Source organism: Salvelinus sp. IW2-2015, linkage group LG31, assembly GCF_002910315.2.
Source record: "Salvelinus sp. IW2-2015 linkage group LG31, ASM291031v2, whole genome shotgun sequence".
NCBI classification, from domain to species: Eukaryota; Metazoa; Chordata; class Actinopteri; order Salmoniformes; family Salmonidae; genus Salvelinus; species Salvelinus sp. IW2-2015.
Window position 1 is genome coordinate 9562345 of NC_036870.1, and position 25282 is coordinate 9587626.

Here is a 25282-nt window from a genome sequence, read left to right on the forward strand (position 1 = left end):
TCGGTTTGTGGTCTATTAATGATCGGTGGAGCTCGTGCAATTTCGTTAGAATCCGGACTCCGGAGGTTCGGCTCTGCATTATTTCCCGTTATAAACTAGGTGGTTCGAGCCCTGAATGCTGATTGGCTGACAGCCATGGTATATCAGACCATATACTGTTAAAGGTCCCCAAAGCACACACATCCCTGGGTCGCTCCTCTTTTCAGTTCGCTGCAGCTAGCGACTGGAACGAGCTGCAACAAACATTCAATCTGGACAGTTTTATCTCAATCTCTTCATTCAAAGACTCAATCATGGACACTCTTATTGACAGTTGTGGCTGCTTTGTGTGATGTATTGTCTCTACCTTCTTGCTATTTGTGCTGTTGTCTGTGCCCAATAATGTTTGTACCATGTTTTGTGCCCCTACCATGTTGTTGTTATGGTGTGTTGCCACCATGCTGTGTTTTTTATTTATTTAATTTTTTATTTCACTTTTATTTAACCAGGTAGGCCAGTTGAGAACAAGTTTTCATTTACAACTGCGACCTGGCCAAGATAATGCAAAGCAGTGCGACAAAAACAACAACACAGAGTTACACATAAACAAACGTACAGTCAATAACACAATAGAAAAATATATGTACAGTGTGTGCAAATGTAGAAGATTAGGGAGGTAAGGCAATAAATAGGCCATAGAGGCGAAATAATTACAATTTAGCATTAACACTGGAGTTATAGATGTGCAAACGATGATGTGCAAGTAGAGATACTGGGGTGCAAAAGAGCAAAAAGATAAATAACAATATGGGGATGAGGTAGTTGGGTGTGCTATTTACAGATTGGCTGTGTACAGGTACAGTGATCGGTAAGCTGTTCTGACAGCTGATGCTTAAAGTTAGAGAGGGAGATATAAGTCTCCAGCTTCAGTGATTTTTGCAATTCATTCCAGTCATTGGCAGCAGAGAACTGGAAGGAAAGGCGGCCAAAGTAGGTGTTGGCTTTGGGGATGACCAGTGAAATACACCTGCTGGAGCGCGTGCTACGGGTGGGTGTTGCTATGGTGACCAGATAAGGCGGGGCTTTACCTAGCAAAGACTTATAGATGACCTGGATCCAGTGGGTTTGGCGACGAATATGTAGCGAAGGCCAGCCAACGAGAGCATACAGGTTGCAGTGGTGGGTAGTATATGGGGATTTGGTGACAAAACGGATGGCACTGTGATAGACTACATCCAATTTGCTGAGTAGAGTGTTGGAGGCTATTTTGTAAATGACATCGCCAAAGTCATGGATCGGTAGGATAGTCAGTTTTACGAGGGTATGTTTGGCAGCATGAGTGAAGGATGCTTTGTTGTGAAATAGGAAGCCGATTCTAGATAAAATGTTGGATTGGAGATGCTTAATGTGAGTATGGAAGGAAAGTTTACAGTCTTACCAGACACCTAGGTATTTGTAGTTGTTCACATATTCTAAGTCAGAACCGTCCAGAGTAGTGATGCTAGTCGGGCAGGCGGGTGCGTGCAGCAATCGGTTGAAGAGCATGCATTTAGTTTTACGAGCATCTAAAAGCAGTTGGAGGCCACGGAAGGAGTGTTGTATGGCATTGAAGCTCGTTTGGAGGTTTGTTAACACAGTGTCCAAAGAAAGGCCAGATGTATACAGAATGGTGTCGTCTGCGTAGAGGTGGATCAGAGAATCACCAGCAGCAGGAGCGACATCAATGATATATACAGAGGAAAGAGTCAGCCAGAGAATTGAACCCTGTGGCACCCCKATAGAGTGCCAGAGGTCCGGACAACAGGCCCTCCGATTTGACACACTGAACTCTATCTGAGAAGTAGTTGATGAACCTGGCGAGGCAGTCATTTGAGAAACCAAGGCTATTGAGTCTGCCGATAAGAATGTGGTGATTGACAGAGTTGAAAGCCTTGGCCAGGTCAATGAAGACGGCTGCACAGTACTGTCTTTTATCGATGCCGGTTATGATATCGTTTAGGACCTTGGGCGTGGCTGAGGTGCACCCATGACCAGCTCGGAAACCAGATTGCATAGTGGAGAAGGTATGGTGGGATTCAAAATGGTCGGTGATCTGTTTGTTAACTTGGCTTTCGAAGATTTTAGAAAGGCAGGGCAGGATGGATATAGGTCTATAACAGTTTGGGTCTAGAGTGTCTCCCCCTTTGAAGAGGGGGATGACCATGGCAGCTTTCCAATCTTAGGGGGATCTCAGACGATACGAAAGAGAGGTTGAACAGGCTAGTAATAGGGGTTGCAACAATTTCGGCAGATCATTTTAGAAAGAGAGGGTCCAGATTGTCTAGCCCAGCTGATTTGTAGGGATCCAGATTTTGCAGCTCTTTCAGAACATCAGCTGTCTGGATTTGGGTGAAGGAGAAGCGGGGGGGCTTGGGCAAGTTGCTGCCAGGGGTGCAGAGCTGTTGGCCAGGTAGGGGTAGCCAGGTGGAAAGCCTGGCCAGCCGTAGAAAAAGCTTATTGAAATTATCGATTATTGTAGATTTATCTGTGGTGACAGTGTTTCCTAGCCTCAGTGCAGTGGGCTATTCGATGCTAATGCATAACTCCACAGGATGTTTTTGTGCTGGTCAAGGGCAGTCAAGTCTGGGGTGAATCAAGGGCTATATCTGTTCTTAGTTCTACATTTTTTGAAGGGGCATGCTTATTTAAGATGTGAGGAAAGCACTTTTAAAGAGCAACCAGGCATCCTCTACTGACGGGATGAGGTCAATTTTCTTCCAGGATACCCGGCCAGGTCGATTAGAAAGGCCTGCTCACTGAAGTTTTTAGGGAGCGTTTGACAGTGACCATTACGGACGCAGGCAATGAGGCAGTGATCGCTGGGATCCTGATTGAAGACAGCAGAGTTGTATTTAGAGGTCAAGTTGGTCAGGATGATATCTAAGAGGTACCCATGGTTACGGATTTAGGGTTGTACCTGGTAGGTTCCTTGATCATTTGTGTGAGATTGAGGGCATCTAGCTTAGATTATAGGATGGCTGGAGTGTTACGCATATCCCAGTTTAGGTCACCTAACAGTACGAACTCTGAAGATAGATGGGGGGCAATCAATTCACATATGGTGTCCAGGGCACAGCTGGGGGCTGAGGGGGGTCTATAACAAGCGGCAACGGTGAGAGACTTCTTTCTGGAAAGGTGGATCTTTAAAAGTAGAAGCTCGAATTGTTTGGGCACAGACCTGGATAGTATGACAGAACTCTGCAGGCTATCTCTGCAGTAGATTGCAACTCTACCCCCTTTGGCAGTTCTATCTTGGCGGGAAATGTTGTAGTTGGGGATGGACATTTCAGGATTTTTGGTGGCKTTCCTAAGCCAYGATTCAGACATGGRTAGGACATCAGAGTTGGCGGAGTGTGCTAAAGCAGTGAATAAAACAAACTTAGGTAGGAGGCTTCTGATGTTAACATGCATGAAACCAAGACTTTTACGGTTACAGAAGTCAACAAATGAGAGTGCCTGGGGAATAGGAGGAACAGAGGAGGAGTAGGATAAGGGTACGGCTAAAGGCTATAAGAACTGGTRYTCTAGTGCGTTGCAGAGCAAGSGGAACCACTACTTCAAGGTCTCAAAGCGAGTGACGTAACGGATTGAAACGCTTTTAGCGCGCACCACCGKTAACTAGCTAGCTATTTCACATCCGTTACACTTGCTTCGGGACAGAGACGTTAGCCAGGAGTAGCCACTCGGATTGCAGCTAMCTAGCTGCGATGATCCGGTGTAAAGGTTCAGAGCTTGCGGTAGGAATCCGGAGATGTGGTAGAGAAAAAGCAGTCTGATATGCTCTGGGTTGATATCGCGCTGTGCAGACGCTGTGCAGACTTGCAAGGTATTGACCGAACTGAGGCTGGCTGGTGTCCGAGTTAACGGTGAAGACCGCTAGCAGTGGCTAACTGACTACTAGCTAGGGTTCCGGTTAAAAAGTATAAAAATAGCAAATCCGTACCACATTGGGTGAGGCGGGTTGCAGGAGACTATATTCAGTCCGTAGATGGAAAGTGAGATTAAAATATATACGAAAAATACAAGGAAAACTATATTTACACAGGACGGGACAAGACAAAACACACGTCTGACTGCTACGCCATTTTGGAGGATGTTAAGTGTTGTCATGTGTTGCTGCCTTGCTATGTTGTTGTCTTATGTAGTGTTGTGTTGTCTCTCTTGCCGCAGGAGGCCTTTTGCCTTTTTGTAGGCCGTCATTGTAAATAAGAATTTGTTCTTAATTGACTTGCCTAGTTAAATAAAGGTTAAATAAATCAAATAAAAATATACCAGGGYTYTGACWAAACATTTATTTGAACTTCTCTAATTACGTTGGTAACCAGTTTATAWTAGCAATAAGGCAACTCGGGGGTTTGTGGTAATTGGRCAATATACCACGGCTAKGGCCTGTATCCAGGCCCTCAGGGTTGTGTGTCGCTTAAGAACAGTCCTTATTATCCGTGGTATATATACCACACCCTCTCGGGACTTTTTGCTTAAATAATGCACAGTAGGCCTATCTTTACACGGTAGAATTCAATGGCTATAGTTCTTACATGTTCTATGTTTGAGCTGCTTTTGAAAACAATAGTTGAATTGAAAACATTATTGGCTTTGTTGAATTCGATTTTCATAAATAGCAAGGTTAGGATTGATGGTTTGGTTAGCTAAACTATCAAGTCTGTTTGTTGGTTACCAAGGGAACTACTACTGTTGCTATTTAGTAAACTTGCTAGCTACTTCAGTGAATGTTGAACACATTTCTACCTGCAAAATAACAGATTTCTAGATTACGTTTGTTAAAATATCGCCATGGTACGTGTTCCACACATTATTTTCCAGAGAACGCATACCCCATCGTTGATTGTCCCTTGCTTATTATGACTTCACATCTTGTTTGCCTTGATGTTTGATTAAAAAAAGAACAAATATAACWGTTTTATACCAACAAATGTTTAAAAATATAGTTTTACAGCTTTAGATATCCTGTAGGCTGCAATAMCACACTTATAGGCAGGTTAGTTACAGTGGTGGCTGATGATTTAAACAAATTCAAAATGGCCCTACATTRATGACCTAATTCGTTTTTCATTTATCTGTTTTTACTCTTTTTTCCCTACTCCCCTTCTCTGAGTTTGCACTAACATAAGAAGAGCCAAGGGATTCMCCAATTCCAAACCTGTTGTTTACGGAGCATGATCTGACAGATAGAATTTGATGTGTCTGTCACTGCTTATGCCCTTTTGGAATTCATCACAGACCCAGGCAGAGGAATCTACATATTCTAGTGGTTAAGACAAGGTAGCAATATTTTGGAAGATCATTTGGGTTTATTTGCTGTTTCCAAGTGCTTATTCATATTCTTTTATAATCTCGTTTTACAAATAGCCTAAACACCCAAAGGATATTTTTTTGCCTTTGCCRAACAGTTTATTGATTTAATATTTGTTTCTATTTAACTGATTTTCTAAATGTTCAATGCAAGGGTGTTACAGTAAATGTTTGCAATAGTTTCATTGTGAATGTATTATTGCTTCATTATACCACAATATTATTTTCCAATAATAACACCAGAGGTTTTCTAAAAAAGCCTTTTTATTTCTCCCCAGGGGCACCTTGCCTTTCACTTTCTCAGAGATCAATTTTTTAATAACCAGAATAGAAAAAACAAAGAAAACACATACAAGAGAGTTGCAGTTTCATCCCTTCATAGTGCAGTACAGATGTCAACAATACCTGACACTATAGCCGGGTTTGGACATATAACCTGGCTTGGACCTAAAATAACAATGACATCTATGTGAATAGTGGTTAAAAATGTAAACGTTTACTAAAATGTTCTGTACACACACATTTGCAGAGGTTCCTTCAGATAATCTTGTTTCAAAACCTTGCTATGGTCAAATGGAATAAAATTCATGGACCTCTCCCCATTATGTTCCAGTTCCACCATCATTGAGATTGATAATAATGGTAGAACTCAACACATGTTCACTGGTCATTGCCATGATATTGTTGTCTGTTATAAAGCTCCATTGGCACTATCAAACTAAATCCATTGATTCATTTCATCCCATCTTTGTCTYTGTCATCCTGTATTCACAGACGTTGGTTGGCGTCCGGGGGAGGGCGGCTCCAGGTGGCACAGACACCTTCATTAAAGTCAGGCCAGAATCAAGCCCCCGTTCAGAAGTTAATTAGTCTGATCCCAGATCTGTTTGCCAATGACGAGGCAATGACCATAGAAGTTGGTGGCAAGACAACACAAACAGATCTGGGACCAGGCTATAAGTTAATAACCATAGTCTCAAAATCAGAACTGTGGGGTGAGAGGTCCTGTAGTGCTTATGTGGTCACATTCACATTTATTTGTGACATGATTAAATGCAAAATCATGGCAACAACAAAAGACTGAAAATAACAGGAACAATRTTGTCATAGGCACAGGCTTCTTCTTTAACTTTCTTTCAACAATTTTGTTTCTTAACGTACTTATTTATTAAATGGTGTTACAGTAAATGGAATGCAGACTGTGTCCGGTTTATTTGTTCYTAATGCTGCTTGTCACTCCTCTCCTCCTCTTACTTACATTCATTCTCCCTTGTCCAGTCACATTCTTCTGTCATTCTATTCTACTCGAGCCATTTCAGCCATTTTCAGATTTGATCCTCCATTTCTGGGTGTGCAATTGGGCCCCTCTTCTCAGCTACGTTCTATAGTATTTCTCCGGTTTTCTTTTGGCACTTTTACGGCTTTCCYTAGGACTCTTTTTCATTCTTCCACCTCGCTCGTGTTGCTTCTCTCCGTCTTTAAGCATCCTCCTCAGCCTCCTCCTCAAACTCACCTTCCTCCTCAGCGGTGGCGTCCTGGTACTGCTGGTACTCAGACACCAGGTCGTTCATGTTGCTCTCCGCCTCAGTGAACTCCATCTCGTCCATGCCCTCTCCGGTGTACCAATGGAGGAAGGCCTTGCGGCGGAACATGGCGGTGAACTGCTCAGAGATGCGCTTGAACAGCTCCTGGATGGCCGTGCTGTTGCCGATGAAGGTGACYGCCATTTTGAGGCCGCGGGGTGGGATGTCACAGACAGCGGTCTTGACGTTGTTGGGGATCCATTCKACAAAGTAGCTGCTGTTCTTGTTCTGGACGTTGAGCATCTGCTCGTCCACCTCCTTCATGGACATTCGGCCACGGAAGACAGCGGCGACAGTGAGGTAGCGACCGTGACGCGGGTCACATGCGGCCATCATGTTCTTGGCGTCGAACACTTGCTGGGTGAGCTCCGGAACGGTGAGGGCACGGTACTGCTGGCTCCCCCTGCTGGTGAGGGGGGCGAAGCCYGGGATGAAGAAGTGGAGACGGGGGAAAGGCACCATGTTGACAGCCAATTTACGGAGGTCGGCGTTGAGCTGGCCGGGGAAACGCAGGCAGGTGGTCACTCCGCTCATGGTGGCCGACACCAGGTGGTTGAGGTCTCCGTAYGTSGGRGTGGTGAGTTTGAGGGTCCGGAAGCAGATGTCGTAGAGAGCCTCATTGTCAATGCAGAAGGTCTCGTCTGTGTTCTCTACAAGTTGGTGAACCGAGAGGGTGGCGTTGTAGGGCTCCACCACAGTGTCRGARACTTTAGGGGAGGGCACCACGCTGAAGGTGTTCATGATGCGGTCGGGGTACTCTTCACGGATCTTGCTGATGAGCAGGGTGCCCATGCCCGAGCCAGTGCCCCCACCCAGGGAGTGGGTGAGCTGGAAGCCCTGGAGGCAGTCGCAGCTCTCAGCRTCTTTCCTCACCACATCCAGGACRGAGTCCACCAYCTCTGCTCCCTCAGTGTAGTGGCCCTTWGCCCAGTTGTTTCCTGCACCGCTTTGACCTAGAYAAATAGGAGGAACGGAGGGTCATTTGAAGGAGAAAGGGGCAAGAGAGGAGAACACCCCAAACCCTATTTTACTTCAAAAATGACAGGACTGTTTCATAATATGTATTTTTATCACTCAGTTTCATTTCCCTATGTGCTAACTAAAAGTGATATGTCCCATACGTTTCCAAGCAGTGCTAAACTCAAACCCATCTCATTCCTTACCAAACACAAAGTTGTCTGGTCTGAAGATCTGCCCGAACGGTCCGGATCTGACAGAATCCATGGTGCCGGGCTCCAGGTCCACTAGGACCGCTCTGGGTACATACTTGCCACCTCCAAGAGAGACAAAGATAGAGAGACACACACCAGCTCAATACTGCAGGGAACAATGGGATATATGATGTCAAGGGGAGTAGAGCTCCTGTCTGTCCACCAGGGGGAGGACAAAATATATCACGTCATGTACACCTCCATTAGTCCACGAATTGAGTGATCCTATTCAGTATCCCTTGCCACGTTGACATTTTCACCCATTACTTTATGGATATAATTTAAATTAATCTCAATTTCAATAGAATAAATGTATAWATGTATGTTTGCATATACAGTACCAGTCAAAAGGTTTGACACATCTACTCATTCAAGGGTTTTGTCTTTATTTMMACWATTTTCTACATTGTAGAATAATAGTGAAGACATCAAAACTATTAAATAACACATACGGATCATGTAMTAACCAAAAAWAGTGTTAAYCAAATCAAAATATATTTTACATTCTTCAAAGTAGCCACCCTTTGCCTTGATGACAGCTTTGCACACMCTTGGCATTCTCTCAACCAGCTTCACCTGGAATGKTTTTCCAACAGTCTTGAAGCAGTTCCCACATACGRTGAGCACATGTTGGCTGCTTTTCTTTCACTCTGCGGTTCAACTCATCCCAAACCATCTCAATTGGGTTGAAGTRGGGTGAMTGTMGAYGCCAGGTCATCTGATGCAGCACTCCATCACTCTCCTTCTTGGTCAAATAGCCCTTACACAGCCTGGAGGGGTGTTGGGTCATTGTTCTGTTGAAAAACAAATGATAGTCCCACTAAGGGCAAACGCAGATGCGATGCAGAATCGCTGTAGAATGCTGTGGTAGCCATGCTGGTTAAGTGTGCCGGAATTCTAAATAAATAACTGACAGTGCCACCACAAAGCACCCCCACGCTTCACAGTTGGAACCACACATGCGGAGATCATCCGTTCACCAACTCTGCGTCTCACAAAGACACGGCGGTTGGAACCAAAAATCTAAAATTTGGACTCATCAGACCAAAGGACAGATTTCCACCGGTCTAATTTCATGGCTCGTGTTTTTGGAAAGCAAGTCTCTTCTTCTAATTGGTGTCCATTAGTAATGGTTTCTTTGCAGCAATTCGACCATGAAGGCCTGATTCACGCAGTCTCCTCTGAACAGTTGATGTTGAGATGTGTCTTTACTTGAACTCTGTGAAGCATTTATTTGGGCTGCAAATCTAGGTGCAGTTAACTCTAATGAATTATCCTCTGCAGCAGAGGTACTCTGGGTCTTCTTTCCTGTGGCGGTCCTCGTGAGAGCCAGTTTCATCATAGCGATTGATGGTTTTTGCAACTGCACTTGAAGAAACTTAAAAGTCTTGAAATTTTCCTGATTGACTGACTTCATGTCTTAAAGTAATGATGGACCGTCGTTTCTCTTTGCTTATTTGAGCTGTTTTTGCAATAATATGGACTTGGTCTTTACCAAATAGGGCTACTTGTATACCACCCCTACCTTGTCACAACACAACTGATTGGCTCAAACACATTAAGAGGAAATAAATTCCACAAATTAACTTTTAACAAGGCACCTGTTAATTGAAATGCATTCCAGGTGGCTACCTCATGAACTGGTTGAGAGAATGCCAAGAGTGTGCAAAGCTGTCGTCAAGGCAAAGGGTGGCTACTTTGAAGAATCTCAAATATAAAAATATATTTGGATTTGTTTAACACTTTTTTGGTTACTACATGATTCCATATGTGTTATTTCATAGTTTTGATGTCTTCACAATATTCCACAATTTCGAAAACAGGTAAAAATAATGAAGGACCCCTGAATGAGTAGGTGTTGTCCAAAACGTTTGACTGGTACTGTATAGTACATGTCTGTGTAAGCACCAAAGACATTCTTCTGTTGAAAGGTTCTTTGTAACTGTAGAGGGTGGAGATGTGCTACCTGAAGCCTCGTTGTAGTAGACACTGATCCTGTCCAGCTGCAGGTCGCTGTCTCCATGGTAGGAGCCTGTTGGGTCGATGCCATGTTCATCGCTGATCACCTCCCAGAACTAAAGAGGTCAGATCGATAAAAGTCAACAAGAGYCTTGAATTGARACAGGCCAGCACTCCTAAAGTGCAGGTTGCACTAAGTGGCTGAACTACCAACGTAATGTAATAGCCCATTCACTTGWGGGGTGGTGTGAGGTCAAGTGGTTGGGAAGCTGAMCWAGTAATGTATATTTGATTGTTGTTACTATATTATTACATTAGAAATGTAATGAAAAAAATGGCTATTGCTGTAAAGATGAACATGGCCATATACCATATAAGGTATCATCTATAACACATCACTTACAAAATATCATGCAAGACAAACTATTATGTTAAGTTGAACCATATGGATATTCAATACGTTACATAATTCCAAAACTATTCGAAATGTCTCCCAGTGGCATTGTCTATCCTGGCACAGATGTGTGCTCTTGACTTCCCAGGTGTCACATGGGTGAAAAATTGCTGTRGAATTCTCTCAGGGAGTGTAGAAAGCAGATGTCGGCATTGGCTCAGAAGTAACCCTCAGTTCCATCCCTCCTGGGGCAAATCCAATAAATAATTACCTTCGCAGTCACAAGACATTATACTAGAATAAGGACCATCCATGAAGATTCATTATAAGTGGCTAAGAGAGAAGCAGTACTCTGTAGGCTACCACACAAGCAGGCAAAGTATAACCATCCCAGAGGAATTAGACTACTGGGACAGATTGATGGGGTGAGACGTTAAGGCGAAACCTCGTTAAGYAAGTGGCACAGACTGTCACACGAACTCGACTGACCCCATTCTGAAATGGAGAGAGAGGACACTGTGTGATATCATACACCTCTTGATCTTCCACTCCACTTTGAAATCCATTTTTTAACCCCTCTCAATAACAAGAAAGATTAGTGAAACGGCCAATTCTTGTTCACTGTGCTAATACAAATTCTCATTTAACACATCAACAAGTTSGGCCTACCAAATTAGGCTAGTGACACACTCCGTTTCCATCCACCACAAACGGTAGGGCTGAATAGACTTATCTAGCGAACCGGTATAGACAGTATATTTAAAGAGAGTAATTGAGGCCTTGTGGATATTAAATTACGTTGATTACATTTCACTGGCCCACTCGACCCTCCACGGTGGTGTTCCCAAATGGTGTTGTGTAAAATAATTAAGTTGAGGATATAAACATATAGGCTACTCTAAAGTGTTAGCTCGGCTCTTTATCATAAGCGTTAGTCATTTAAATGACGTCATCAGCTCTGCTAGTCTACCGCTTGTTCATATCCCTCCCCCTCGCCCAGAATCACAGTTATTGGCATTCGTTCCTCTCTCCTGCCTGCTTCAGCAACTTTCCCCCTTTTTTCTTAAAMGACGTTTATTCAGCTCCAACAAGACAACGGTTATAGTGTCCCCGCTTTTCAACTTAAATCGCCATTGCGAAATGACTATCATAGCGTTAATAATGGTTTATTTTACTGGTCTATTATGCGCACTCAGCCAAGAGCCGGCGTATAAATGCGCAACAGGGCATGCGTTACTGTCGTAAAAAGCCCATTACTCTTTTAAAGTTTGACTAACGTAAGTAACGTTCCGTATGTAAATGTGTAATGCAAGGGAATACTGAGACTAAAATTATAGAAAACCTTGACTCGGCAAACCACAAAAAAACCTAAATAAATTGTCTCAAAAATGCTAAATTTGTGCATRAACATCTGTAAACGCGGGGGGTGAACTATATGAAGCTATAGTTTTTGCCAGTGTCATAACTGTAGGACTAAGTGTCTTTTTAGTTGTTTTATCATTTGTGTTTTAAAGTCTTCATTTTAGACATCTGTTTTTCGTAGTCCGTTGAAGAGAAGGCTATTCCAGACACAAAACAATGAGCGTGGCAGAGAGAGGCCAGGCAGAGGGATACAACCACACGCCCAGCGAATTCATGGCTCGATAGACCCGTTATCTCACTATAATAAAAGAACTGTCATCGTTCTTCCAGTTTAGCTTTCTTCTACGACTAGTTCACATTGACCAATTATACATTTATATCCCATAAAGAACAAAACGAAGTAAAGTTTTACAACAGGACTGAAAAGGYGACAACAAAATGGATATTCTTTCCGGTACTCTTTTTCCATTGAGATAACTTTAAATGGCCACCTCATGTTAGAAAAGAAACCATAACGGAAAATTCTGCATTGAATGTTTATCATTTCGGCTAAGTGGAACATTTCGACTTAAAATACACATAGCCTAGAATACAACTTTTTYTCTCGAGAAGCAACAAATGGTACAATGCATTATTGATTAATTCCTAAATGTAAGCCTTGTTCATTTCAGTTTTCAAGATTCTTACCTTGGCCCCAATCTGGTTACCACACTGGCCGGCCTGAATGTGCACGATTTCCCTCATTCTGTATGATAGTTATAATAGAAAATACAAGCGAAGAAGTGGAGTGCTGTTATGGCCACACAGTTAACACACTGACCACTGTGAAGTATGTGGATGCCACCTTTGAGCAAGGCGGGACAAAGAATWTATAAGTCTGGACCGTGCCCAAACCGAGGCTTGCCCTAATGATTGGTCACGGTCTTCGGAAACCCAATCTTGATTGGCTGAGGAAAGAAAATCTAAGGGGTTTCTCTGCCGTAATGAAAGGGGCCGGAAGTAGAGAGGGAGTGCCGCGTCCCGTCCTGTCATCACTGTCCTGTTGGAGTAGGCCATGGAATCAGCATCTAATGTATGACTTTCCTGCCATGCGTCCTGTAAGACTCCTATAGAATTGGCTATTAATGCAAAAATATTTTGTTGYATAATAATTCTCCCCCTATTAGATGTGAAAACAGTCCCTATAATAAAAAACTAAAAGGGGATATTATGTACAGTAATATTACTTGAAATCAGATCAGCCAAGACAAATCACTGACATATTGATAACCTTACTACAATAAATYCAAATATGTTCATCATCCAAAATATGAGTTTAAAACAAATAMGTTTTAATGATGCTGTAAGTAACAGCAAACTTTCCAGGACATAGACATGTCTTATATGGGCAGAAAGCTTAAATTATTGTTAATCTAACTGCAGTGTCAAATTTACAGTAGCTATGACAGTGAAAAAATACCATGSTATTGTTTGAGGAGAGTGCACGACAACAAAAACCTTTATCATGGCAAATGGTTTGATACATTCACATCTGAAGGTAAATAATGTACTTACATTCAGTAATCTTACTCTGATTTGTCATCCCGAGGGTCCCAGAMATAAAATGTAGCATAGTTTGATAAAATKAATTTTTATATTCAAATGTAGTAACTGGGTTCTACAGTTTGAACCCCTGCTGTCTTTGGCTCCACACCCACCCCGCCCGGCCATCTAGATGTGTGAAAGTTAGTGTATAAGCTAATGATCCATCATATATGACATTCCTGGGAGTGTGTGAACTTAAATTTTGTAGTACCATATAATTTCTGTATGTTCTCTAAAATGTACTTGAAAATGTATTAATTGACCAATTCGGCACATTGTGCAGTATTGCAATGGTCCCGTGTGGCTCAGTTGGTAGAGCATGGCGCTTGCAACGCCAGGGTTGTGGGTTCATTCCCCACGGGGGGACCAGGATGACTATGTATGAACTTTCCAATTTGTAAGTCGCTCTGGATAAGAGCGTCTGCTAAATGACTTAAATGTAAATGTAAATGCAATGCTCCACTGGATCATTCTGAAACTTTGCACACACACTGCTGCCACCTAGTGGCCAAAATCTAAATTGCGCCTAAACTGCAATATTATATTATGGCCTTTCTACTGCATTTCAAAGATGATGGAACATTTGTATTATCTTTTACCAGATCTAATGTGTTATATTCTCCTACATTAATTTCACATTTCCACAAACTTCAAAGTACTTCCTTTCAAATGGTGTCAAGAATATGCATATCCTTGCTTCAGGTCCTGAGCTACAGGCAGTTAGATTTGGGTATGTCATTTTAGGCGAACATTTAAAAAAAGGGTCCGATCCTTAAGCCAATCATTCAATGGGGTGGTTGCATGAAGCAAAACATTCAAGTACAACCTGTCACATTGGTGCCATGACTCAGATCACAGCAGACTGGCCTCACTTGAAAGAAGTTGGGTTCCCATCAGAATGAGAGGCTATGGGTAGACAATTTGAGGACACACACACACACACACACACACACACACACACACACACACACATCCTCTCTTTCAAATAGGCATGATGCCTCCACATCCATCTAATGAGGTACTGACACAACAAAGAACAAAAGGCAACTAAATTGCATAAAGTCAATAACTTTGTTGATATAGCTAAGTAATTCGATTGTGTATCCTAAATGCAAAAGTATTTCACACTGATCATTGAATGAAATCCAATTCACCACCGCACCACAAGATGGCGACAGCACATTTAGCAATGGGCGTGAGACGATGGATAGACGCTTTTGACGGGAAGAGCTATAACGGACAGAAGCTTCATATATACATACATATATTGGACAGACGATAGCAAGAATAACACTGCTGTATTTTGAGAGCCAAAAACAGTATTGTTGCAACGCATCTATACATTTGCATTCTGCATTAGTTCATTCTGTCAAATTGGTAAGTGATCGGACATATTTTGACTAATCTTTAGACTGATTTGATGCATCTCGGTTTGCAACATAAATAAACATCAGTGGGGTCTGGCAGAAATGATACATTTGTATCATTGTTAACACACCCCRGCATGTTTTATTCAAATCCTATTTGCATGTGTGTTGATACATTTGTTGATACAGTACATGGGCGTGAAGTTCTATGCGCTTAATCAGCTAAATGTCCTGGGTGTGATCGTGATACAGATGCTGCGCAACATTTACGCAGATTCAATTAACTGCAAGTGATGTCTCCTGACCCCTTGGAATTTCATGGGGAATGTTACAATAGTTGTAATACTGACTATCTGCTCAGATTCAGATGAAATCTTAATAGAATATATTAAACATGTAGTAACATTTAGTTACTMACAGCAGCTGTATCAAATTGTTATTATTAGGCCAACTGTATAGATTTCAGTCAAAGCTGTCAAGCATGACTGATGAATTACAAATGCTTAAGCAATAGGCCAATGTAAGGCTCTCAAGTAACCCACTGTCAGGCCCACTGCCTAGGATTAGAGCTTGGTATATGAAATTGTTTAATTAAATTGTGTGTGTGTGTTGTTTTTGTTTGTCTTTACAGCATCTGAGGAAGAAAAACATGTTCTACACGTGTGGTCCAAATGAGGCTATGGTGGTGTCAGGTCCATTCTCTAACCCAGTGTTTCCCAACCCTGGTCCTCCAGTACCCCTAGTGCACAGTTCAGTTGTAGCCCTTGACAAACACACCTTGTTCAACTCATTGAGGGCTTGATGATTAGTTGACAAGTTGAATCAAGTTTGCTTGTCCAGGGTTACTCGAGGTCCAGGGTTGGGAAACAGTGTAAACATGTCAAATTAAAAAGCAGTAGGATGGTAATAATACTCTCATGTGTATCTCACCATCCCCCCTCACTCTCTCTCTCTCTCTCTCTCGCTCTCAGTTTCCCAGGGTGCCTCCGTTCTCCTCCAGTAATGATTGCTGGAGGCAGAGTGTTTGTGCTTCCCTGTTTTCAGAAGATCCAGAGGGAATGTCTCTCCTCCTGGTCATGTCTGCAAACACACACGGTAATAATCTGGCCATGTATAGCCATCTGCCATTGTTTTGGGATATCATACTACGACATTGTGGAATGACTATATCTCTCCCTCCTTTCCTCTCGCCCAGGATCTCCCTGAACACTCTGACGCTGAACGTGAAGAGTGAGAAAGTCTACACCCGCCGTGGGGTTCCCATCTCGGTCACTGGTATTGCCCAGGTTAGTCTCTCCGTCTTTCTCCGTCTCCATTTCTTCCTGAGCCAATGTAAGTACACTAATCTGTCAAATCAAATCAAATCAAAGTCATTTAAACATGTTTAGACACCCTAGTTTTGAACACAAGTGTAAGGGCTCTCTTTGATTAAGTAGGTATTAAGTAGATCATTAAAACTTGCTTATYTCATTCATTTATGCACTGGCATTAAATTCTGAAATACCTCACTCTCTTGTGCTATGGACAGGACAGAGTAACCTTGCCTGTTGGAGTGTTAATACAGCTACTACGMCTGTATAGCTGGGTAGTGTACAGCAGATGCTTCTGTTTGTTTAGCACTGTGCACACCTGAGTTGTGTTCATTAATCACCCAAAAACAGACTAAAACTACCTGAACTTGCTCAGAAATGCCCATTTTCGTTTTCTGTTTAAAAACATTTTTAAATGTTAATATGCTGTTATGTGTTCTCTCCTTTGTCCAGATGAAGATCCAGGGGCAGAACAAGGAGATGCTGGCCGCAGCCTGTCAGATGTTCATGGGGAAGTCGGAGGGCGAGATCGCCCAAATCGCCCTGGAGACGCTGGAGGGCCACCAGAGGGCCATCATCGCCCACCTGACTGTGGAGGTAAACTTGACAACACGAGGGGCCGTGGGTTWTGACCTTTTTAGCACAGCTGTGCTGCGGTCGTAGGTACAAGATGAAGCCGAGTACCGCCGACTACCCAATCACAACGCTTGTTTTGACCAACCCGTTGTAAAACAACTGTTTTGCAAGATGTCACAAACAGATCTGGGATCAGGCTACATTATAGCAGTTCACTCGTTTTAGTGCAACATAGAAACATTTCGGCACTATTTGCCTTCTTCATGGTTACATGAGGTAAACTGGACAGCACCCTTATTGGCCACATCCACAGTTACAGACAGATATAGATAAATAAACAGCACATTATAGCTGCTCACTCATTTCAATGCAGTAAAGCCATGACCAAAGCCAAGAGCTATGGCCAGAGACACACTCCCCCACGTATTTATTTGGACAGTGAAGCTAAAACTTTTGATTTGGCTCTATACTCCAGCATTTTGGATTTGAGATCAAATAATTCATATGAGGCGACAGTACAGAATGTCACCTTTTATTTGAGGGTATTTTTGTATGTACCATAGTCAGCACATTACACAGTAGAACTGTCTTGTTACATAACCACAACAAACAACACATGCAACAGTTGTATATACATCAGAACCATAGTCATATGGATATCTCTGTCTGGCTATGTGTTCAACAACTTGTACATAGTAACACGATGGAGCGGGAARACTGCAACTTTTTACTGTCATGACAGTTACACTAAACACAAGCATATCAACATCGGTACGAACTCAGTTATTTCYCCCCCTCCAGGAGATCTATAGGGAACGTAAGAAGTTCTCAGAGGAGGTGTTCAAGGTGGCCTCGTCCGACCTGTTCAACATGGGCATCAGCGTGGTCAGCTACACTCTCAAAGAKGTTCACGACGACCAGGTGTGCTTTCTCGCTCTTCTTTCAATGGAGACTCCATTCTTGCAACTACTCCAATGCTGGATAAATAATGGACCCTAAACTAAAAAGTAACCAATGTTGTTCTCTTCCTCTCTGTGGTTCAGGACTACCTCCACTCCCTGGGGAAGTCCAGGACCGCCCAGGTGCAGAAAGACGCCRGCATCGGAGAGGCCCAGTTCAAGAGGGATGCTGTGATCAGGGTGAGCCACCTGTCCCTTCTCTCTGCTCTCTCCTTCTTTCTACCTTCTTCTTTTCTTGCGCCCTTTATCCTGTCCCTTTCTCTTGTTTATTTCTGAGTTCTCCATCACGTTTCTTCGCTTGGTTTTCCCTATCCGTTCTTGCTTTTCTCTTTTCTCGCACTCCATCGGAACCTTTCCTTCTCCAATCTCTCCTTGTTCCTTTTTTTATACTCCCTGGGGTTCTCTCTCTCTCTCTCTGTAGGAGGCCCATGCCAAGCAGGAGAAGATCTCAGCCCAGCACGTCAATGAGATCCAGATGGCCATGGCTCAGAGGGACTATGAGCTGAAGAAAGCATCCTACGACATCGAGGTCAACACCAAGAAGGCAGAGWCTGAGATGGCCTACCAGCTACAGGTATGTCCATAATATTGCYCTAATACTTGGATGTATTGTATAGCACGCCCAATCTTGTTGTTTGATTGTTGTCAAAATCACAACGTACGGAAAGCAGCTCACTAAACCAATTGAAACAAAGCAACGAAAAAGTAAAACACAAAGAAAGGGTCATAGAGAGTACTACTGAGATCTTGGGCTTACCATTTGAACCCTCCCCGTCAGGTGGCCAAGACCAAGCAGCGCATCGAGGAGGAGAAGTTGCAGGTCCAGGTGGTGGAGCGCTCTCAGCAGATCATGCTCCAGCAGCAGGAGATCACCCGCAAGGAGAAGGAGCTCGAGCCAAGGTGAAGAAGCCTGCTGAGGCCACGAGATACCAAATGGAGAAGCTGGCCGAGGCCCGGCGGTGAGTACCAGATAGGGTTGGGCCGATATATGATTAAATCGAATGTCGTGGTATGCAAGACAATATATATRGTGATGTGCAAGACTATATCAAATCAAATGTATTTATAAAGCCCTTTTTACATCCGCAGARGTCACAAAGTGCTTATATAGAAACCCAGCCTAAAACCCCAAATGGCAAGCAATGCAGATGTAGAAGCACGGTGGCTAGGAAAAACTCCCTAGAAAGTCAGGAGCCTAGGAAGAAACCTAGAGAGGAAACAAGGCTCTGAGGGTCTGGTCAGTCCTCTTCTGGCTATGCCGGGGGACATTTTAACAATATATGGCCATTAAGGCCAGATTGTTTGTCAAGATGTTTGAACGTTCATAAATGACCAGCAGGGTCAAATAATAATCACAGTGGTTGTAGAGGGTGCYACAGGTCTGTACCTCAGGAGTAAATGTCATTTGGCTTTTCATAGTCGAGCATTCAGAGGTCGAGACAGCAGGTTCGAGAGAGAGAGAGAGAGAGAGAGAGAGAGAGAGGGAAACAGCAGGTCTGGGACAAGGTAGCACGTCCGGTGAACAGGTCAGGGTTCCATAGCCGCAGGCAGAACAGTTGAAACTGGAGCAGCAGCATGATCAGGTGGACTGGGGACAGCCAGGAGTCATCAGACCAGGTAGTCCTGAGACATGATCCTAGGGCTCAGGTCCTCGGGAGGGGAGGGAGAGAGAGAATTAAAGGGAGCATACTTAAATTCACGCAGGACACCAGATAAGACAGGAGAATTACACCAGATATAACAAATAAGACTGACCCTAGCCCCCGCAACATAGACCATTGCAGCATAGACACTGGATGCTGAAACAGGGGGGGTCGGGGGACACTGTGGCCCCGTCAGATGATACCCCCGGACAGGACCAACCAGGCAGGATATAACKCCACCCACTTTTCCAAAGCATAGCCCCCACACCACTAGAGGGATATCAACAGGCCACCAACTTACTACCCTGAGACAAGGCTGAGTATAGACCACAGAGATCTCCTCCACCGCACAAGCRCGAGGGGGACGCAAAACCGGACAGGAAGATCACGTCTGTGACTCAACCCACTCAAGTGGCGCACCCCTCCAAGTGACGCATCCTTCCAAGTGACGCACCCCTCCAAGTGACGCACCCCTCCAAGTGACGCACCCCTCCAAGTGACGCACCTCTCCAAGTGACATATCCTTCCAAGTGACGCACCCCTCCCCTCCTATACTCTATTTGAACTTTTCTAATCAAAACTGTGCAGTTAGGCTGTATCAATATGTTGAAAATTAAGTCTAAATTAATTAACAAAGCCTTTTTGTTTTGCTTTACTAAGGTTATTTAATTAGAATGTGACTTTAATATCGTAAATACGTTTTTTTAAATTTCCTCGTCTGGAAATATCTCGTCATTAATGGCGCAAAACGGTTATATCGGATATTGCGATATTTGAAGTAGCATATCGTAGAAGAGCTCTCCCAAAATATCGCCCCAACCCTCGTACCAGCKACAGGTCTCAAAATGACCTTTCACAAATTATATATAGCATTTTGTGAACAATTTACTGCATAGACAATGAAAATATACTAGATATTAATGCGTTCCATGGAGTACGAGACAGACAAATATACAAACTATACTCAATATGTACTATGTACTTTATACTGTACACCTAACAGGCCAAACAAGGTGTAAATAAATGTTTGTTTTTTTCCCACAGTGCACAGCTCATTATGGAGGCTGAGGCAGAGTCCATTAGGGTGAGTGTGTCTATAAGTATCACATTGTTCCAGACAGATTCTGAAAAGCAAAAGTACATTGTTACTATCAGACTGTTACTGTTCCAAGCTTGTTTTAACCCTAAAAGCAGTTCATTCTTGTGTCTGGGACTCGTATAAGCAGACAGCACTTTAACAGTAAGAGAAGGCCATGTTTACCACACTCAAGTCTTTTAGCTTGTTCAATCAATACTACTAAATCCTGCAGTTAACTTATGATAAGTCACACCTAAAGAAGCCGTAACAACATAGTGTGTCATAATAATAAAATATAACCTTKAAAAATGTTCTCTCTCTCAGATTAAGGGAGATGCGGAGGCCTTTGCCGTGGAGGCGAAGGGGAGAGCCGAGGCGGAGCAGATGGCCAAGAAGGCCAAAGCCTTCCAGAAGTACATGGAGGGAGACATGGTGGACATGCTGCTGGAGCAACTACCACTAGTGAGAAAACCTTTCAAGACATAGAGCTCAAATACACACTTACGGTGGAATCATCATTTGAGATCTGCGCATTTAAATATTGCGTAAATCATGCATTGAATTGAAGATTTGCATGAAAAAGTCGTAAAACTCATATAAAGTTAGTTTGAATACAAAATTACACATCGTTATGGAGTCCAACATCTGATCACTCGTCACTGGGGTGAGCTTTTGGGCAAAGAAACTGGGCGAATAACTGTATGTTCTCTGCCCTCCTCTAGATGGCGGAAGAGATCAGCAGGCCTCTGGCGCAGGCTCAGAAGATCACCATGATTTCCAGCGGGGGTGCGGAGGTGGGTGCGGCCAAGCTCACAGGAGAGGTGCTAGACATCATGACCCGCCTTCCAGCGACCGTGGAGAAACTGACGGGAGTCAACATCTCACAGGTGAGACAGCCTAACCAACGATGTGTAACGTATTATATAACAAGAGGACTGTTATTTGTCCAAACAACAGTTTTCTCAGTAGGTCTCCAATTAATGAACCAGTGGTTACCCTCACATAATATAGTTTTATTGTCACATACACCGGATAGGTGCAGTGAAATGTGTTGTTTTGCAGAGTCAGCCATAGTAGTACGGTGCCCGTGGGTTAAATTGGGGCTAAATGCCTTACTCACCGGCACATGGGCCGATTTTTCCCTTTGTCAGCTCAGCTATTCCAACCAGCGACCTTTCGGTTACTGGCCCAGCGCTCTAACCACTAGGCAACCTGCCGCCCCTGATCCAGAGTTATATTTTACAGAATAGGAAAAATAAATAACTTGCCAGATAACTGTGACAAACACAGATCTATATGTATAACTCTTCATTCTACGGTTGATAAAGAATGCTAAAGGTTAATATGGTCACCATAAGCATCAAGTACAAGATAGTATATCATGCAAATTTCCGGTTAGTATTGTTCGTAATGTTAGTAAACCTAGTTGGCTAATTCACTGATCCAACTTTGTGAATCGCTGCTCCTGTTGGTGTTCTATGCTAAGACTTCATTTTCTCTCTTTCTCCATATCCCCCCCCACACCCTCTCGCTCTCTGTCTCTCTCTCCATCTCCCTCTCTCTCAACCTGTCCTTCCATTCTCTAGGTGACAACTCATATGGGCTGAGGACTCCGGTGATCAGGCAGACCTATTTCACAACCCTGCCTACCACCACAGCCTTTAACTCTCTCCTCAAGTATGTTATGCCAAAAAACATATGGTGCCCTCCGTAATTATTGGGACAGTGAAGCATTTCATCTTCTTTTGGCTCTATTCTCCAAAAGTTTGGATTTGAAATCAAACAGTGACTGAGGTTAATGTGCAGACTGTCASATTTTCATCCATATCGGGTGAACCGTTTAGAAATTGCTAAGYGACAAATTCCCTTATATATGTATTAAAGTAGTATACGGTTTAGTATTTGGTCCCATATGACTAGATCAAGCTGACTATACACATTTGTTGGATGTATTTGTTATTTTGTTTTGGTTGTGTTTCAGATTATTTTGTTCCCAATAGAAATGAACGGTAAATAATGTGTTGTGTCATTTTGGAGTCACTTTTATTGTAAATTAGAATATAATATGTTTCTAAACACTTCTACATTGATGTGGATGCTACCATGATTATGGATAATCCTGAGAAAGTGAGAAAGTTACAGACGCACAAATGTCATATCCCCAAGACATGACAACCTCTCACCTTTACAATAACAGGGGAGGTTAGCATTTTTGGGGGTTATTATATTTGTGTTTCTGTAACTTTCTCACTCATCATTATTCAAGATTCATTCAGGATTATCCCTAATCATGGTAGTATCCACATTAATGTAGAAGTGTTTAGAAACATATTCTATTCTTATTTACAATAAAAGTGACTCCAAAATGACACAATACATTATTTACCYWTCCTTTCTATTGGGCACAAAATAATCTGAAACCAAAACAAACAACAAATTCATCCAAAAAAWTCGTAGGGTCACAAGCTTGATGTAGTCATTGCGTGCTATGAATATGGAAACCAATACGAAACGTTTTACTACTTTCGAAGTATAGAGTCAAAATAAGAGAAAATGATTCACTGTCCCAATAGTTACAGAGGGCACTGTGCTGTATCTAGTATCTACGCTTCTATCAAGCCCCTCTTCTTTCCATGTGCCTTAATACCCCTGTCTCTGCCTAGCTCACCTTTCACCTCTTTGCGTGTATATTTGTCCCTTGATTCCCTCCTTCATAACTGGCTGTGTCCACTGCCTTGCTGCCAAACCCTAAGTGCATCTTAACTGGCGAGTTCAATGTAAACGCAGTCAAATCCTCCACCCAGTATTCTTATTCTCAGCGCTCAGTCTTACTTATCAGAAGCAAAGGTGACCTGACCAAAMCTATGTTTGTCTTTCATTGTTTTWAYTGTTACTGGTTGTRGTTTTAGTCTGACGAAATMTAATTGGTTAAGAGAGAAATGTCATGGCTCTGTTCGTACTAAGTTTGAGTAACACTGAATGTGCAAAATATGAACCATTCAAAGTATCCAWTATTCTAATCTATACCTGCAAAGGCTCTTGGGAGAAGTAGTGTGAAATAAGACAGTCAATTTAGCTGTTGTTTTTCTATGTATTATGGATTTCTATCTGCGAAATGTGTGCTTTCCCATTGATGTGTGTCTACATTCACTGTTACAACYCGTAATTTACGTGTTTTTGATGTTTTCGTTGTATTGCCTGTGTCTCGCATACTGAAGGATCCTATTTAATCGCTAGTCTTTTGAAAGGTCAGGCAGATTATGTAGCAGCTCTCACAGATGTGACTTGTATTCATTTTGTCCAGAGTGCTAGGGGACTGGTTTACTGCTCTGTTATAGCTGTCAAAACGGTAATTTGACGTTATAATAATGGAACTACTACATAATGTGAAGTTGTACTATTGATGCTCATTGAGATGTACTGTTAGCATTGAAGCTACGTTGTTATTAAGGTGGTCCTCAGATCAACAGAAATAGTAGCTGTGGTAATGAATGATAAYGGGAGGAATTTTAAGTTAGAAAAAAGTGATTGTCATCAGAAGTAAAAAGAGAGGAGGTGTCATATGTAAAAAGGACTTCTGAAAGCAGATTGTTATCTATTTGAGAACCTTTCGTAGCCTTAACTAAAGCTAGCTGTGTTGTATTGTACTACTAATAGACGTAACTGCTAGTACATAATAGTATGATATACAAGTAATGAGTACATGGCACATATGTCATGACATTGCATTTCACCAAAGGAAAGGCAAGTGGTCATTCCTCATCACTGTATGTATTGGCTGGTYCAATCAAATTTCCCCTCTGGGGGATTAATAAAGTACTATCCTATCTTATCGTTCAATCAATGCCTCAGATCAGTATGTTCAAGGGAAATAAGTCAGATAGCATAGCTTGCAAGCCCTGTGTGTCTCATGGCATTGTAGGGTCTAATGAAACGACTGACTCAGTATAGGAAGTGAGGTTGACAACTAACTTGCCTTATCTCCACACACTGTCACCCTCTACCTCACCGTCGCCACAGAAACTCCCTCTTATCAACTGATGATGTCCGATTTTTATCATTTTCTCCCTTCATTTTATTTATTTATGTGAAACACGAGACATTTGTTATATTTAAGTGTGTTTTTCAGTATGATGATTTGTCAGGAGCCTGAATGCATGTGTCCGAACAGGTACTACTGTTATAGCTCAGTAAATAAACCAGAAACTGAACCAGAGGTTCCAAATATGGCCAAAGGGGCTAATTATGGGAATATTTTAGATGTAATTATTGTTGAAATACTACTACTGTACCCATTTTAGTGAAGTATTATACGATGTTTTGTTCAATTTAGCTTGAAACATTTTATACTGTACACAAAGATTTGTAAAAAATGATTTGAAACATATGATTTTGTTATGTCAAGTTGTCACATTTATCTTCATATATGAAGGGCCTTCTGAGCTRAGCGTGTTGGCCTGGGGTTCCATTCAGTTGTATCAGAAGACCAGAGTAATCAAACATCCTTATCCTTACTAACAGAAGCCTGTGATGTATCTTACTTTAACCAGGATATCATCTATTTTCATGGTTGTCCCTTTTTTTTACCAAGAAATAATACCAATAGTTGCTTATATATGCTTATAATATTCTATATTGAGCTTATTTCAGTGAAAACCAAATAAAGCTTGGGAAAAAGTTACTTAATGTACATTTAATGAACATAATGGGATGAATTCCATGGCGAGTAGATTGTATCCAGGACTGATTTCATTTTACTAGAGTTATATTAGAATAGTGTGTTGTTTACTTTGTTTTTGAGGACTTGCCAAAATGTAAATGTGTCTCTATTGTTTTCAAATTGCTGTGCACTGGTGTCATGAAGAACCTTGTAGTTTGTAGAAAACGTATACCCTTAAATTATATCAAATACATCATTCCTTTGA

General features: G+C 42.4%; 1 protein-coding gene and 1 pseudogene across 1 annotated transcript; one reads left to right on the plus strand and one right to left on the minus strand.

The window, feature by feature from the left end:
- Positions 1–6585: 6585 nt before the first annotated feature.
- On the minus strand, positions 6586–12682 carry LOC111955684 (tubulin beta chain). Its single transcript, XM_023975933.3, has 4 exons — positions 12528–12682; positions 10092–10200; positions 8078–8188; positions 6586–7867 (listed from the first exon to the last, which is right to left on the minus strand). Exons 1-4 carry the CDS (start codon positions 12582–12584, stop codon positions 6810–6812), a joined length of 1335 nt encoding a protein of 444 aa, XP_023831701.1. The 5' UTR covers positions 12585–12682; the 3' UTR covers positions 6586–6809.
- A 1942-nt stretch (positions 12683–14624) lies between these two features.
- On the plus strand, positions 14625–25270 carry LOC111955589 (flotillin-1-like; annotated as a pseudogene).
- The last annotated feature ends 12 nt before the right edge of the window (positions 25271–25282 follow it).